The 15,670-nt window shown below is 36.8% G+C and overlaps 6 protein-coding genes and 2 long non-coding RNA genes across 11 annotated transcripts; 3 read left to right on the plus strand and 5 right to left on the minus strand.

Annotated features, from left to right (window-relative positions):
* LOC132195152 (uncharacterized) lies at window positions 1–3,687 on the plus strand. 2 transcript variants are annotated; one of them, XM_059616953.1, is made up of 5 exons: window positions 1–127; window positions 1,095–1,319; window positions 1,611–1,881; window positions 1,966–2,168; window positions 2,672–3,687. In XM_059616953.1, the coding sequence occupies exons 3-5, from the start codon at window positions 1,808–1,810 to the stop codon at window positions 3,220–3,222; spliced, it is 828 nt and encodes a 275-aa protein (XP_059472936.1). In that variant the 5' UTR covers window positions 1–127; window positions 1,095–1,319; window positions 1,611–1,807; the 3' UTR covers window positions 3,223–3,687. The 2 variants fall into 2 exon arrangements, with proteins under 2 accessions (XP_059472936.1, XP_059472938.1); XM_059616955.1 differs by lacking the exon at window positions 1,095–1,319 and having other exon boundaries at window positions 22–127.
* Window positions 3,688–3,753: 66 nt separating this feature from the next.
* Window positions 3,754–5,038, minus strand: LOC132195153 (transmembrane emp24 domain-containing protein eca). The gene is made up of 5 exons (XM_059616956.1): window positions 4,838–5,038; window positions 4,588–4,703; window positions 4,428–4,532; window positions 4,225–4,371; window positions 3,754–4,163 (listed from the first exon to the last, which is right to left on the minus strand). Exons 1-5 carry the CDS (start codon window positions 4,971–4,973, stop codon window positions 4,014–4,016), a joined length of 654 nt encoding a protein of 217 aa, XP_059472939.1. The 5' UTR covers window positions 4,974–5,038; the 3' UTR covers window positions 3,754–4,013.
* A 223-nt stretch (window positions 5,039–5,261) lies between these two features.
* Window positions 5,262–6,629, plus strand: LOC132195346 (DDRGK domain-containing protein 1). Of its 2 annotated transcripts, none has more exons than XM_059617289.1 (5): window positions 5,262–5,455; window positions 5,587–5,694; window positions 5,751–5,905; window positions 5,962–6,222; window positions 6,278–6,629. In XM_059617289.1, the coding sequence occupies exons 1-5, from the start codon at window positions 5,368–5,370 to the stop codon at window positions 6,542–6,544; spliced, it is 879 nt and encodes a 292-aa protein (XP_059473272.1). In that variant the 5' UTR covers window positions 5,262–5,367; the 3' UTR covers window positions 6,545–6,629. The 2 variants fall into 2 exon arrangements, with proteins under 2 accessions (XP_059473272.1, XP_059473273.1); XM_059617290.1 differs by having other exon boundaries at window positions 5,590–5,694.
* On the minus strand, window positions 6,608–9,369 carry LOC132195345 (histone-lysine N-trimethyltransferase SMYD5). 2 transcript variants are annotated; one of them, XM_059617288.1, is made up of 10 exons: window positions 9,198–9,369; window positions 8,244–8,326; window positions 8,044–8,171; window positions 7,869–7,989; window positions 7,688–7,809; window positions 7,521–7,629; window positions 7,334–7,462; window positions 7,103–7,280; window positions 6,826–7,048; window positions 6,608–6,766 (listed from the first exon to the last, which is right to left on the minus strand). In XM_059617288.1, the coding sequence occupies exons 2-10, from the start codon at window positions 8,295–8,297 to the stop codon at window positions 6,661–6,663; spliced, it is 1,170 nt and encodes a 389-aa protein (XP_059473271.1). In that variant the 5' UTR covers window positions 8,298–8,326; window positions 9,198–9,369; the 3' UTR covers window positions 6,608–6,660. The 2 variants fall into 2 exon arrangements, with proteins under 2 accessions (XP_059473271.1, XP_059473270.1); XM_059617287.1 differs by having other exon boundaries at window positions 8,244–8,314; window positions 9,198–9,253.
* Window positions 8,333–9,191, minus strand: LOC132195347 (ubiquitin-like-conjugating enzyme ATG10). Its single transcript, XM_059617291.1, has one exon. It carries the CDS (start codon window positions 8,987–8,989, stop codon window positions 8,399–8,401), a length of 591 nt encoding a protein of 196 aa, XP_059473274.1. The 5' UTR covers window positions 8,990–9,191; the 3' UTR covers window positions 8,333–8,398.
* Window positions 9,311–10,094, plus strand: LOC132195348 (protein kish-A). Its single transcript, XM_059617292.1, has 3 exons — window positions 9,311–9,501; window positions 9,586–9,695; window positions 9,880–10,094. Exons 1-3 carry the CDS (start codon window positions 9,499–9,501, stop codon window positions 9,983–9,985), a joined length of 219 nt encoding a protein of 72 aa, XP_059473275.1. The 5' UTR covers window positions 9,311–9,498; the 3' UTR covers window positions 9,986–10,094.
* Window positions 10,095–10,672: 578 nt separating this feature from the next.
* LOC132195349 (uncharacterized) lies at window positions 10,673–11,732 on the minus strand. Its single transcript, XR_009441634.1, has 4 exons — window positions 11,605–11,732; window positions 11,327–11,552; window positions 11,045–11,259; window positions 10,673–10,992 (listed from the first exon to the last, which is right to left on the minus strand). It is a non-coding gene; the product is annotated as an uncharacterized LOC132195349 (long non-coding RNA).
* Window positions 11,733–11,821: 89 nt separating this feature from the next.
* On the minus strand, window positions 11,822–12,978 carry LOC132195351 (uncharacterized). Its single transcript, XR_009441635.1, has 4 exons — window positions 12,827–12,978; window positions 12,635–12,753; window positions 12,199–12,356; window positions 11,822–12,140 (listed from the first exon to the last, which is right to left on the minus strand). It is a non-coding gene; the product is annotated as an uncharacterized LOC132195351 (long non-coding RNA).
* Between the last annotated feature and the right edge of the window lie 2,692 nt (window positions 12,979–15,670).

A 15,670-nucleotide genomic window follows, 5' to 3' on the forward strand; every position in this document is an offset into this window, starting at 1 on the left:
TTGGCGGCGCACGCGGCCGGCAGAGGCACCAAGTTTGTTCTCCAACAACTCGCGCGCACCTTTGTTGTGTCGTCAGGGTGCTCTGCTGGAGAACGGACAAGAGGTGCGCATCATCAGGCAAATCGAGGTTAGTTAACATAGTCAACACATTCAACTTGAGCTTCAGCAGTTTGAGCTGCGTTTAAAACTTGCGGAACTTTTTATTTTGAATTTTTTTTTTTTTCTAAATTGTAGAAAATGAATAATTAATATAATTATGCAAACCGAACAGTCGGCTGTTGCTTTTTATTTTTTTGGAATTATGTTGTCAAAATATAGCACAGTGAGTGGATGCAATTTTTAGACAATTCTTTAGCACTGCACAATTAAATTAAATGTTCAGTAAATATCTTTTTAGCTCCCTTTTTTTTAAATACTTAAATATAATTTTGCCTTAACTATTACTCATATTTATTTTCAATTGTCTTTTATCCCTTTTCGAAAATAGTACAAGCGATAGCGAAATTCAGGCTAATAGCGTATGCTAAATATCAAAAGGGACAGTTAACAAGATTTTTCTTTTATGGCCGATTTTTTGATTATGGAAACAATCAAAACAATAGTTAAAAATCATGACCGTTAGTTATTCAAATTTAATATTTTCCTTATTAAAAATCTTTATACTTTTTAAATACATAAATAATTTGTATTTTTGAACATAAACTAGTTAAAGAACATTTAAATATAAATATATTAAATGATTTTCCGGAAATTTCATCAAAATAATTATCCCTGAAATAGTAAATATAATTATTATTAACAGAGAATACTTTTTAATTTTTAATTGATAATTTTTAAATAAAAATTTGCACAATTTTCTTCTTAAGCACATATCTTGCGATATTCTATAAGTGTCTTGGTACAACATTCACGTATTCATTATCGCAACTACAAAGATAAAATTAACCCAACTTCTTAAAAATAATTCTTCTCGTTGTTCGCGAAAGCTCTCATGCGCTCTCTCGCCTTACTTTTATCACTGCCAACCTTCAACAGTGGTTAAAATAATACTAAATAATTGTAATCGTAAGTTACTTAGTTTCTTTTTATTTCAGCAATTAAGGCGTTTTTCCCCACGCAGTTGTTTCTGCAATACGTTGAGTGATTTCCGGTAAAATCCAGTCCAAATCCGCCTAGCAGCGAATTTCACCAGTTCAAGCTCACGTTACGTTGGCACCACTGCGCGCAAGTGTGATTTTCAGTGATTTCACACGAACGTACGGTTGTGTGATCGCCATCTTCGCAATTTCCAAATTTCGAAGATGTTTTTCGAAAAAATGGTGGGTACCAACACAACTTGAGATCAAACTTTCGTTATTTTAATGACCCTCATTTGAAGTGCAGTCGTTTTTGGCCAGTTTGAGTGCCCCAGTTTGCAGTAAAGTTGAAAGATTTGGCACGAAAAATTTTCAAAACATTTCCATTTCATTGCACTCTTGTTTGCATTTTGCACTCCGCTAATTCGCATTTAAAGTGACAGACACGAATTGTGGCTGTCGCGAAAACATCCTGCCCTGGCGTTTGAGTTTGTCAATGACCTGATCGTCCGATTTGTTGTTTTTTTCTTGCAGATTCTTAATTTTTCCTTCGCATACTCCTAGAGGTAGGCTTGCAATATAAAAAATCTGCCCAGCAACAGTTGCAATAGAGCTAGAAAACCTCACAAACTTCACCGCAGCCTCCTGCAGCCTCTGCCCAGTTCACATTTTCCGGACGGCAGCCTCTTTATTCTTACGAAAAACTCTAACCTTGACCGACACTTATAAAAATGGATCCTGACAATTCGATCGGTGCTTCTGGCATCTCGATTCCCAACTGGATGAAACAGAAAATTGGTGATCGGTAAGGACTAAAGAGAGCGGACGTTTTTGTCTTCGTCATTTTGTGAAAAAATTCAATTTTAAAATGTGTAATTTGTGTTTTCAGTTATGACCTAGACGATTCCACGGCCTTCTCGCCTCCATCGCAAGACGAATCATTCTTTTATATCCGCTATCCAAAGACCACGAGCAGACCTCCTTCTCAGACCAACTATCACAAAATCAACCAATATCTTGAATCCCAACAGCAGGGGCAAACCGTGGGCAGCACTGCTGCCATGTCAACCAATGTCCCTCAAAATCCTGCTGGTATGGAAAATTTACTTTTCGATCTTAAGTAAATTAATTACCACTTTAGTGATGATATGATCTGATTATACTTTATTTTTATACTACTTCAGTACGTTTTCTTCTAAAAGAAGATAATCATATTTTTATTATCATTCAAATCCAAATGTCTGAATTGCTATTCTATCTAAAGGTCTAAATAATAATAACAATAGCAAAAATAAATGCTGTGTTTATCAGACAAGTGGTGTGATCAACTGATGGCATGCTTATGATCAATTCTGCATTTAATTAAAATCTCTCGTGTCAACATTACCTAATGGGACATGATAAGGGGTTAGATGAGGTCAACAGTCGTCTCTTAGATAAGATCCTTTCATTCAATTGGCGCGTTCTGTACAGACCCTCGTTTCATTTTGCATCACACAAAGAAAAGTAGTGGGATCTCTTTCTCTTTCTAGATTTTAGTTTTGATCGGCTTGCAGAAGAAGCAAAACACTTGACTTTTGTTTTTCTTTCCACAGCATCCACATCTGGATTCCCTAAGTCGATCGCCTCACAAATGCCTGCACACATGAACCCCACACTGGACATCGAATTCGACCCTGACCAGCCGCCCCCAAACTTGGCACCCAGACGCGGAAGCAAATCTTTACCGGCCTCTCCTCTCAGCAGCCCAAAAAGCTCTAGGAAATCACTTCAAAATCGCTATTTCACAGCCGCCTTTTCAACTCCAGAACCCAACACGCCAGGTTACTCAGGGTGGATCCTGTCAAGTCTCCTGGGACCTCGAGAGCAGCTCCCGGAACTGCAGCTGCCCCCAATCAGCGAAAGTCCCGCAGCAGGTGCAGCTTTTCCGCCACCTCCCCCGCAGGCCTCTGGCCAACAACTGGCTGTTCAGCAGCAGGGTTTGCGGAAAACCAAATCAGCCATCGCCTTGAACGACGAAGACGAAAAAGACGGAGAAAGGGTCAAGATGACACCTCTTGTGGCAGAGGCCAAGAAAATCCAGGCCTACAAACCGAAACCATCAGAACTGCGAGAGTTGAATTTCTGGTCCCCGACTTCAATGTAATTGTTGAAAGACATGCAAAAACTCTCTTTGCTCCAATTTGATCTGCATTCGAGAATATTTTTGAAAAGGCTGATGAGAACAAAAGTATGAATCGGGCTTGTTTACTGCATATTATTATTATTTTTTCAACTCTGCATTTTGACGTGTATTTTTTGCGCAGTCAGATAATAGAATGTTTTCTTTCTTGTAATCAGTTGGTCGCTGCATCTAGAAAATTTTATTGCCTGACTATAAACACGCTCTTCACCATTTTACATTTAACCAAACGTTTTGAGAAAAGAAACACTGCTGGGCAACATTTTTTTGCAATTGTGTATAAAGAGTAGGTGGTTTGTTGTTTACTTATGTATTTGATTATGATATCTATCTGTCATATTGTTGAGTTCCATACCTTAATATTATTACTCTAGTGTTTAATGAGCAACCTGCATAGCTCCGAGGAAATAAAATGTATGAAACTACAAATTGAAAGAGACCATTATTCAATATTCCCTCTAGAAAATAGCATCATAAATTATTTAAAACATTGGATGCAGCTTCTTTTATCAAATTTATTAAAACAACAACCAATTTACATGTTACTTTAAATCTTTAAATAATACTTAACATACAAGAAGTGTAATCAGACCATGTATATTGAAATGATGAGCCAAATTAGAAAGGGAATACACTTGAAAGTAATCTAAGATTCCTGTTTGAAACAGCAAAACACAAAGCTGAATAATTATTGTGTAATTTGGAGAGAGTTCAGCAAAGGAAACAATTTGCGCTTGCACTTGGTACAAAAAATTTCACACAAGCTTCTTGGCCTCGAAGAAACTCTTCAGATGTCTCATCTGCCAAGCGCCCATCACCAGGAGTACACAAGTTTGCGCCAATGACCACCACAGGACTCTCTGGTTTGTGCTTTCGCTCGTCTGTCTGAATCGTTCTTCTCGGTACTTTAAAAAAATAAAATGTATTTATTTAAAAACTGAAAATTCATCAAATTGTCCATCATACTCTCTGGTAATTCTGCTCTTTTGTGATTTGCTCAACTTGGTCCAAGAGTTGCCTCACTCTCAACTGCAGCTCAGATAATTTCTCCTTCTGAGCAATGTTAGCATAGTCGATAGCATGCTCACCAACTTGGATGTCCAAATGTACTCTCTATTTTAAGGACAAAACATAATTTCAGTTGACAATTTTTTTTTTTAAATACATACCAACTGAGTTCCACTGAACCATTTAGTGCTATTTGAGTAAAGGCAGATTACGTGCTCTCCAGGAGTGTGGGATGTGAAGGTAAACCGTCCTTCCGAGCTGTAGACCTGGACAAATTTTTTTTCTTTTAATTAGCAAAAATCACAATAATGGTAAACTAACCCTCGAGAGGATGGTCTTGTCCTCAGGGTCTTTCACTTCAACGTGCATCCCTATTCCAGGGCTTGAGGGCATGAATCCTCCAGTTCTAGGATCATAGAGCTGAACTTTGTAATTTCCTAAAGGCAAAATTATCACAGTTTAGCAATAATTCTAAAATTTTCACTGAGGATAAGTTAATATATTTATATGTAGTGCAATATGTGGCACCCATCTGACAGGGAAGTGTCTCCCGGCTTGCAAAAGTACGAACCTATAACTTGTGTTTCGTCTGGAATTTCTTCAATGAAACATTTTCTTTCTGTTTCTCCAATGTGGAAGTACAAAGGCGTCGCAAATTGTACGCAAATAACTAGAAAAAGACCTAAAATTTTTGCTAATGTGTTCATTTTTAGGCCGAGCCTTTCCAAATTTATTTTTCTACTCAGATGTTGCTCAGTTGTCAACAGGGAACCACTACGAAAGTCGTGCAAAGGTTTTCACCACATTTGAAATTTTTTGATGAGTTTCATGAATTTAATTTAAATTAAATTAATCAGAAAAAATGTTTTTGTATTTTTTAAATATCATTTGTGGAAATTTGAGTTTTGAAACCGAAAGAAAATCAATTTCACTTACGTGGAAAGTGGATTATTTTGCTAGTGATCTTAAGCGCCAAATTCAAATTTTGCAAAATGAGCTCTGTTTTGGTCACAAAGCGCTCCATATGTAGTGTTTTTGCGTGAACTTTTAGCTTTTACTGTCGTTAATTGCTACAAAACTCTGTAAAAATATTAAATAATAATGGACGTGACAATTCTTATGCTAGTTGCGTCCGTTCTGGTCATTTTGATCATTATATTGCTTCTGCTAAAACAAAGAGGTGGTGCAGGTAAATTTGTTTACATTTTATACAATTTCATATTTTTTTCTGCCTTTTTAATTGTAATCTTTAAAATTGACTTGGCGCTATTTAAATGCGCTCATTAAAAAAATCTATCAGCAATTCACTTTAATTTTCAGCAGCCGAGGAACAAGCGCCTGCCGAGGGCCAAAGACAAGGTGTCAGGAGAGCAGGAGGACCTCGCAGAGCTGTTGCAGCTCGAGGAAATGTGAGGAACAGGTTGAGAGGTAAATTTTGAAGATAACAAAAAATTTCCTGGATAATTCATAATTTTTTTACACAGGTGCAGTTCAGCAAGAAGACTCGGAGGGTGAGCAAGCCCATGATGATGACGATGATGATGCTGAAGCTGTTGCCGATGAAATGTTTGACTCAAAATTGGGTGCAAAGAAGAGAGCAAAGATGGAAGCAAAGGCTGAAAAGAAAGCAATGAGAGAGGTTGGTTTTGTCATCGTGTTATTTAATTGAATGTCAAATTTATACTTTTTATTAAGGCTGAGCAAAAAGATCGGGAAGAAAAGAAAAAGCGTGAGGCCAAAAAGGAGGCCGAGAGGCAAAAAGAAATTGAGGCCAAGGAGGCAGACGAAGAAAAAGAAAGGGAAGCTGAGCGAAAGGCACAAGAAGAAAAAGAGCGCAGGGAACACGAAGAGTACATGAAACTAAAAGAGGCCTTCAGCATCGAATCTGAGGGTTTCGACGAGACGGGAGGAGAAGATGAAGCAAATTCTTTGCGTGCTTTTGTGCAGTATATCCAAGTAAGAAAAGATTAATAAAAATCAGGGCCAAAAAAATTAATAAATATTATTCTAGGACACTAAAGTGGTCATTTTGGAAGACCTGGCCTCCAGATTTAAGCTGAAAATTCACGCTGCCATCAACAGGATAGAAAAGTTGCAAGAAGATGAAATACTGACGGGAGTTTTCGATGACAGAGGCAAATTCATTTTTCTTTCAAGAAAAGAATTGGAGGCTGTTGCTAAGTTTATAAGACAGAGAGGCAGAGTTTCTATTGTGGAACTGTCTTCCGCAAGCAACAACTTAATCAATCTCACTCCTGTCAATGCTGCGTCTGGTTGATGGAATATTATAATCTTTAATTGTTTTCTGTTTTGTATCAAATATTATTTATCATGAATAAATTTTTGAAAAATTTGTATACATCATAAGAGTGAATTTATTTTATTTCCATTAACTTAATTATCTTCGTCGCCACTGGAAAACTCCTCATCACTAGTGACATCAGGGTCTTCAGCTTGTGTCGTGCACTTTGGGCATTGGCACTGGAACAAGTAGTTGGCTCTGTGAAAATAAATTTTTTAAATATGATTTCTTATTAGGTAAGTTGTATTTTCTTCTACCTCAACTCTTTCTGCCGACTGTGCCTGCTCCTCTCTAGATCACACGCTGACAGATAACTTATGGTTATTTCATCCCCAGGGTGAATTTCTTTCAAAGACCGTAGAGTGACCCTGGAGTTGCCGTGGAGGAAACAGACTTCTGAATTTGGATCGCAACTGTGATTGATTTTGCTCTGAAGCTCATAAAGAGCGGAACCCTCGCAATTCAGAAAACCACCAGACTCTAAAATAAATTATTGATATGCAATGACCAATTAAATCAATTTTGATTGATTACCATCATCAAGGTTGTTGTACAAGTTGTCGATAAACTCTTCGAGCTGCTCTTTTTCAGTACGAGGTAGGTTGAGCTCTCCAGCTCTTTTAGCCCACTCGGCTAACGCACTGGAACCGACACCTTGCCCATTTGTTCCAACCATTGCTATCAGAGACAAAAATCCTTCAGGGGTCATCCACTATAATTTTACGTGTCAGTACTATAGATTAAGAATTTATTTTCTAATCTCACATGCTGACACTCCGGAATGCCAAAAGTGGAGACAAACATCTCTCGAATCACATCGATCTGGTTCCGAAAATTGTCACCAAGCAGCTTGTGGGTAATTTCTTCATCTTCGTTAGAGGTAAATTGGCAGAACTAAAATTTTTAAATTTAGTTATATCATTTGTACATAAATATTTAGGCTTATAATTACCTGGCTAAATTTATGCAAAATCTTAGATTTTTCAGGAGCCTGGTTAATAAGAGCAAATATTTTTGCAAAGATCATTATGCTCCCTGATTCAGGAGGGAAATAGAAGTTCCTGCACATTAAGAATAAATCAAAATTAAAATAAATTTTTAATTAAAGATTATCCCTACTTCCAGATTTCATTGATCCTCTCAATAGGGTGGGTGCCGTCTCTGGCCTTGGTCCGCAAGCATAAAACTTGGTGGTATTCTGCTGTTGCTCTTTGCAGACATTCCTGACTACAGTATTCAGTCTGAATTTTTTATAAAAAGATGAGAAAATAGAATTTTAGAAATATTTGAAAAACAATACCCCGCAAAGGTCACACTGAGTGTGAGTACTCCGGTCGGTAGTGCAGCAATCATGATTGGGAAGTATGATGTCTGGATTATTTAGCAACCTTCTTACATTCTCTTCAGCCGTTTCTAATGCCCTAGTTAAAGAATTGCAAATTACTTGGCTTGTATAAAAATGGTCTCATTCTTACCTCATGCAATAATCACAAGCCCTGTACTTGCAGGTTGCATTCCAAGGAAATTGGCTGCACACAAGAGGGTCTTCTTCAAACACGACACTGCCTTCAGCAAAGTCTTTTGTGGCAACAAGTCCCTTCCCCTAAATTAGACAAATTTTTCTTTATTTAAGACCTGTTTAAGACAATAACAAGACAAATATAAATGGTCTCACCTTTCTACCAGGAAAACAGATAACTTGAAACCCACTCTCATCGACAACCTCCATGCCTCTTGCACAGCACCCTTTGTTAGATACTAATTAAAGTGAAAGAATTTTAAAATTTTGAGATTAATTTATTATTTAATTATTATGCTCTGATGCGCAGTTTATTTGGCAAATTTATAAGGGATGGACAATCCAACTAGTGGTGCGACCAAGCTAAGCCAAGCCAAGACTCTGTTCGATTTGGGATCTCCACTGCAAACATCTTCCAAAAGCCTCGCAGTGTTGCAGGGATGGAAAAAGAAGTACGGTTTGCCAATAATAGGGTGGTCTTGCTGTGAGACAGCCCCCCATTTGGACTCCTTGACTGCATCTTTGTAAGGACTAGAGGCTAAATCCCAGACCTTTTCGATCTCAAGCAAACTCCCGTCGGATTTCCACGCATTGAAATATAAAACGGGAACTCCGTAACTAAGGCTGTACAAAATGTGATACTCAAAAACAACCATTTCTGAAGAGTTTGATGCAGATTTTGAGGCAAAATCTAGTTGCTTTAACTCTAAACTGGCATCTTCAAGTTCTTGGCAACACGATAGAGGCATCGAGGGCTTTAAAGGTTTCTTTAAAGTTTTGAAAAGATAAGCCAGGCCGACTTGCGAAGGATCTCCTTTGATCTCCCAGCCGTCGTTTAGGCTGTCAGATTTTTCTTTCAGAACTGAGATATCCATCATAAACATTTCCCACGTTATTTGCATGATTTTGCTTTAGTAAACAAAGTTTAAAATGAAAAAAAATATGTATAGAAATAATGCAAAATTGAAATATGCTTTGTCAACAAAAACAAATTACATACTTGTTACAAATAAAGAACGGTTTTAAATTTCTTTACTTAAATTTGATAATTTAAAAAACCAATTTCTAATTAAATTTGAACATTTATCAATTTAATTAACGATCAACAACCTGAGAAACTCCTAAAATCAAGACCGCGCGGGTACAGCAGAGTGCTCTCGGCAACGTGCTCGATGAGGTGGGCGTGGCTCTGTTTACTTCCACGCGGTCCGGCGAAAAGGGGGCGGTGGCTTTTGTTTTGCAGTTTTCTGTCAGATTGCGAGAAACTGAATTTGATTATAGATTTTCAGACATGTTGAGCGGATAATGCGCCAGCTTTTGGCATTGCAACGCGTTAAATGATCTTTGGTTTACCTCATTTGATTGCTGTCCAGCTTTAGTCTTTCTAAAATCTGAAAATCGACACATAAAAATGGTAAAATTGTCTTTCCTTTTGATTCCACAAAATAAATTTTGTGGAAAAATTTTTGTAAATATAATGTTTATCGTTCTTTTGCAGTCGGCCCTTTTTAACTTCCAAAGTCTTCTCACGGTCGTGCTGCTTTTGATTTGCACCTGTGCCTACATCAGATCCATGGCCCCTTCATTAGTGGACAGAAACAAAGTTGGGTGAGTACAAAACCACGTTTTTGTATGAAATTTGCACCCTTTAAAAGCATTGGGATCAAGGAATTTCTAGGGCTACTTTTGGGAACTTTAAAATTAACCAAAATATTTTCTAATAATAAGCCAGACCAAAGCACAACAAATAATGTGGATCAAATTTTAAAAGTGTTTAAAATTTTGATTACAGATTTTTGGGCATATTTTGGAAATGTGCTCGAATCGGCGAAAGAAAGAGTCCGTACGTTGGCTTTTGTTGTCTGGTCATGGCAGCGAGTTTGCTCTTCTGGACGTGAGAATAAGAATATGCCATCGATGCAACTTTAAAGAGCTCATTTTTATAAACTGTTCTTTACGATATTAAACTTTTCCAGGTCTGGTAATTTAAAGCTTGCGTTTTCGTTTGACAAAATATTTACCATCTTAGTTTTTAAAAACCACAAATAACTAACCGGAACATAACAGTTTAAACTACTTTGATATTGTTGAAAATACTAAATTATTTTTATGAATTTATAAAATATTTTTATAAAAGCGTTCAACTATTTGTAAAGGAATGTGAAGGAGAAGTTCTTGTTCAGAGGAATGGCTGCATCGTTAACAACAATCTTGTCGTTCTCCTGAATATACAAAAAGGTCGCGTCAGGATTGATGTCGCCTACGATGGCGATCGGCACTCGGCCCGCGATTCCCAAAAAGTTGAGCGTGTCAATGGTTTTTGTGGCTGTCACCTCTTGATAGTCATCGTGCTCTGACAGAAGTAATGAAAAAAAAATCAGACAAAAATTTAAAATTTTTACATCTTGGAGCCGGATTATTCCATAATAGTACTGGCCGGAGTTAATTGAAAATTTTAAAAACACTTGTTACACTTTTGAAATCATCCGACTAACTAGAATTTTCTCTCCCAACTATTTTCTTAAACTTTTCAATTTCTAAAACTATCAGGTAAATAAATGTCAAAGAAATCAGAATTTTAAAGGTGTAACGTTTTAAAACTGTTTTATTATTAATTTTTTTAACATAATATAATAAAGAATTATCTGTCTCTTACTGGCCACTTCATACTCAAACGTCTCCTTTTCTCTATTCAGCTCGTCTTCACGGATCATATAACACGTCCAAGGTCCAAGTGTTTGCTCCTTCGTTTCAGAATGCGCTTTTCCTCGTGCACTTCCACAATGGTTTGGCTGAGTTCCCATGACTTTTGCTGCAACTGCTGAGTCAGTTTGTTGTGCTCCATCAATGGCAGGCCCTGTGAGAACAGAGCCATTAACTTGGATTCCAGGTCGATCACGTCAACCTAAAAAATAAATAAGAATAATTAAGTTTGCTTAGATTTAATTTTGGTTTACCCCAAGTGGAGCAGCTTGCCGAAGTTACTTTGCCGTTCTTAGCGAGGAGCACAAAGCTGACGCAAGTGGGGACTGGGAAGCTCTGTAGTGCCGTGGACGACGAGGTGTTGGTAGCCAAAGTTGAGAAAGTCGACGATGACCGGGCCCACCTTGTCAGCATACTGGATCAGATCAAAGCCACAGCTTGATCACTTCGTCGATCATTTTCGGGCCGCCTGTTGAATATAATTTCAAGTTTAAATGTTCTAAATTCAATTTTAAAGAGATCAAATTGAATCTTACGTAGTGTGTAATCAACACTATCTGGATTAGTTGCGTTCTCGATCAGCGTCAGGAGAGCTCAACTGTCTCGCGCGCCTCGTCCTCAGAGGCAGAAGCTGAATGGAGGCGAGATTTCATTAGATGGCCGATAGCATTCCTCGAAAGGAAATCGACAGGCAGCCGCATTCTTCGACGTCAAGCGTTGACAGCCATGGTGGTGGTGAAATGAGTTCGTTGAGATTTTGGGCTTAAAAAATTCTTAAATGAGAATTCAAAAAAATCTGACTATTGCGCGATACCGGAAAAACAGTTTTTCCTTCAATAATAAACGTTAAACGTTGTCATGGTGACGGGGTGACGGCACAAATTTTCTTTGTTCACATGTTGGTTCACATTGTTGACAATTGTTTGTCGTGGGGATCCAAAGATTGATGCTCGCAACAAGAATGTTTAAGGACTCCTTATTGACATAGTCAAATCAAGTCTTTACAACAATGGTGATTAAAATTTCGAACAATCGCAAAAATCTTATTATTTTGTTGTAAGGACTTGATTTGACTATATCAATAAGAAGTCCTTAAATTATTATCCGGCTTGAAAAATTTTTTTAATGTTTTAAGTAAAATCTAGAAAAAAAATTGTACACTTTTTGTTAAATCAATTGGCTCACGTCGGAATTTGGAAACTCGTCCCGCGAGAAAACAGGCTAAGTGTCATCAAAGACGCCTGAAGGAGGTGTGCTGATTTTCGCCAAGTCCTTATATAGATTTCTGCTTGGCACTTGAACGGCGACGGTTCGTCCTCAAAAGTGATGCCCGCGAGGGAGGTGTCGAACCTGCATTGGCGTTTCAACCGAGATGAGTCTCATTTTATTAAAGTCTCTGGGGACTCACAAAACGCTTCCGCAGTGGATCGACGGGAGACCTGCACATAAAAAGAGTCGCCGTTCTGCGAGGGCACCGTCACTTTGTACTGAGATTGGCCAGTGGCTTCGGAATCAAGTTCAGCGTAATCGGCACTTCATAACGCGCCACGTTAAGATCATATAAATCTGAAATTTATAAGTTTTATTTGAATACGTTATCTTCAATCTAAATTATAAATTCAACGCCATAGAATGTAATGTAAATTTTATAACTTGTAAATAAGTTTTAGCAAAATTCTTGCTAGTGGTGGCGCCGTTTTTACCAACAATTCCTTTATTTTCAAATCAATCGCTTTCAACATTTTAATGTTAACAATAGGATGTGTAGCAATTTGGATAAATAAACAACTATATTAATAATTACAATTTAAAGATAAAAATAATAATAAATCGGTGACCCATACTCTTGCAGTGACGGGAGGTAGCATTGCGTGTTGACCCAAACGCAGGGCGAAAAACAAGCTGACTGTTCAATTTGTCAAACTGCATTTCTATCTGCGCAATATTCAGTCGCTTCTAAAAACTGGATTCGACGATGAAATTAATCAGATTTGCTCATTTATGTATACGAAAAAAAAATATAAATTTCCTGTTACTTTAGACTTCTTGTTGTAAAAAACGTTTCCTCGCCGCAGAAGTTCGCCATTCATTTTTGGATTTCTGGGGGATTTGATCTCTGGGAAATTGCAGATGAATAATTTGTCCAATTCCAAATACTTCCGTGGTTTTATTCCGTAAAACGCAACTTTCTCCGGAAATGTCCTGAAAAAATATTTTATTATTAAATTAAAATTAATTACTTTTGAAGTATTTCAAAAAATTCCAAATCGTTTAATGGAAATAAAGAATCAAAAATTCAAAAGCAAAAAATCTAAGTTCACCGTGTCAATTAGAAAGCTCCCTTCAAAAAACGGCTCAATTGCGGCCTTTGGAGGCAGAGAAGCAGAAACCCTAATTTTCTGGGTGGCCGCGCCTGGTTTCTGAGGCAAGGGTTGAATCAAGACGCCATTGATTTTTTCGCCGTGTCCCAAAACTGTCAAAAAGTGGGGGAATATTTTGTTTTCAAAAAGGTTATTTAAGCAGATTTGCAACAATAAAATTACAACCTGCGTGAAGCAGTATAAAAGAACCAAAAAAATGGGCCTCATCGTTTTCCAGATTTCGGCACCAGTTTGACCAAAATATTATTGCACGTTTAAATTTAAATATAGTAATCTTTAGAGTTCATAAAAAATCTTATCAACTCTCGTTTTGACTGGACATCTTTGCTTATTTTTCATTATCAATTTTTAATTTCGTCATATCCTTCACCAAGTGGGAAACACATCGACCCTCATCATCATCTTTATTTGAAAGGCAGGAGATTTATCTTCCAAGATGCTAGTGACCAAAAACAATTAATTTCCCGCCTATGGAAAAACCAAATTTATTCACTGATAAATTGATAATCATTACAAAAATCTGAAGAAAAAATGTTTTGGTTTTCCCAATTAGTGTAAATGTTTATGAATCAAGATTAGAAAGGCTGAAAATGAGTTTAATTAAACGGATTTGACCGGATTGAACAGACATAGTAAATTTATTATTTCATGTTTTGCCTCTTTCCAACAAATGCATTTTTATTATTAAAAAAATAATTAACTCCGTATGGAGTGCCCTACTTATTCTTAGCAACTACTTGATGCTCAGACGCTTTTTATTAAAAATTCCATGAATATTAAAAGAGTGTCTGCATCTCGGCAGAAGGTATTTTATCTTCAGTTGTGATCTTCTTCGTCTTTCATCCATCGAGACGTGGCGAAAATCGTCACTCCAGTAGCAGCAAGAAGGAGCATTAGCAAAAACAAGCTGCTCTTTCATTCAGTTCAGTTTGTATATGTGTTGTTGGAGCGGCTGTGCTCATAGTTACACGGCCTCGAGGGCGCTTATTGGTCCAACCCTCGGCCCGACTCTACCCCTGCCTGCCCTCGTTTCCTCATCCTTTATGCTGTGCCGCATAACACGCAAGCACTGCGGCCCGCTCGCACGTACCCCACCCAGCAGCAGCTGAATTTATCCGCACGCATTTTCGGAACTACGCACTCGGATTAATCTTGAATCGCAATTCTGAGGGTTCTTTTGAGTGCGTCATTTGCCCTTTTGAATATAAAGCGACTTCTTCAGATAGCAACTAACCACCCCTTCAAAACGGCTCAAAAGCGCGCAGATCCTCAACCGACGTCACCTTGAATGAGCACCACATTCAAGACGAGGAGCTGCTGGAGGACGGGTGCAGGCCTGGCTTTGGAAATAAGGACAAGGAAATCAAAAGGAGGTTCGTAAAATTTTAAATTGTATATTACAAATTTTTGACTTATTAATTTTCTTACAAGTACGTGTACTAGTTTTCCAACTACTAAATATATATTAAATCAAATCACAATCATATTGTAATTTAAAAATAATATTTAAGCGCTTTTTTATTTAAAAACAGAGAATTTTAAAATCGTCCAAATTTTAATCAATTTTATTATTTCAATGAACTAACACGAATTTAAAAGCAATAATTTTTAGGAAAATTATTTAAAAATGACTAGCCAGGTGAACTTCAGCTTTATTTATTGCGTGTAAGAATATCAATGGAAAAATATTAGAAAATTTTGGAGAAAATATTTTACCCTGAAAAGAAATATTAGTTAATTTATTAGAGACTTTATAATCTCCTAAGTGATGGATAAAAAGCGCAGGGAAATTATTGCTCCGCTACAGGTGTATTTTTTGTATCTATTAAAAAATTTGTTGTTTCTAAATGCATGCAATAAAATATCCATGTTTTTATGGAAAATAATAGAGATTAATGATTATATATCATATTATATTATAAATGAAGATCTAAATTAGTAGCCGTATATTCTATCTGAAACTTGGAGAGTCTCATCTTCTTCAAACAAATAAATTTATTGATTATAATAATTTGTGTTGCACTATTGTTTTGTATGGTTCTCGCAAAGAGTGATCTTTACCTATTTTACTCTTGCGGCTTTCTGAGCTTTTGATACTTTTTAATCTTTTTATTATTATTATTATTGTTGTTTATTTGCCCACATTGTTACAAAAGTACATTGTTTACATTCAATTTTTGAAAAACAATTATTTAAGAAAAAGAGATTGTTGGACAAAAATGCATCACCAATAGCAAAAATTTTGCTTAAACTTCCGAGATCAAAAAGACCCCATCCGCCTGATCCGCCGCAGTGAGCCTTTGTAAAAAATATACTAGTTATTATAAAGATATAAATAAAAGTAGTTCTATATATTATCATTTTATCGCCAATTATATTTTTACATTATATTTAACCTGACTGGTTGTAAAAAAGAAAATGCCGAAGGACGTATATAATACTAAATTATGATTACAATTTGAGCAGATCAATATTTGTGTCTGCATGCGCGCCCGATTG

The sequence above is a fragment of the Neocloeon triangulifer genome, unplaced genomic scaffold (assembly GCF_031216515.1).
Source record: "Neocloeon triangulifer isolate White Clay Creek 2 clone unplaced genomic scaffold, ASM3121651v1 ptg000009l, whole genome shotgun sequence".
Classification (NCBI taxonomy): Eukaryota; Metazoa; Arthropoda; class Insecta; order Ephemeroptera; family Baetidae; genus Neocloeon; species Neocloeon triangulifer.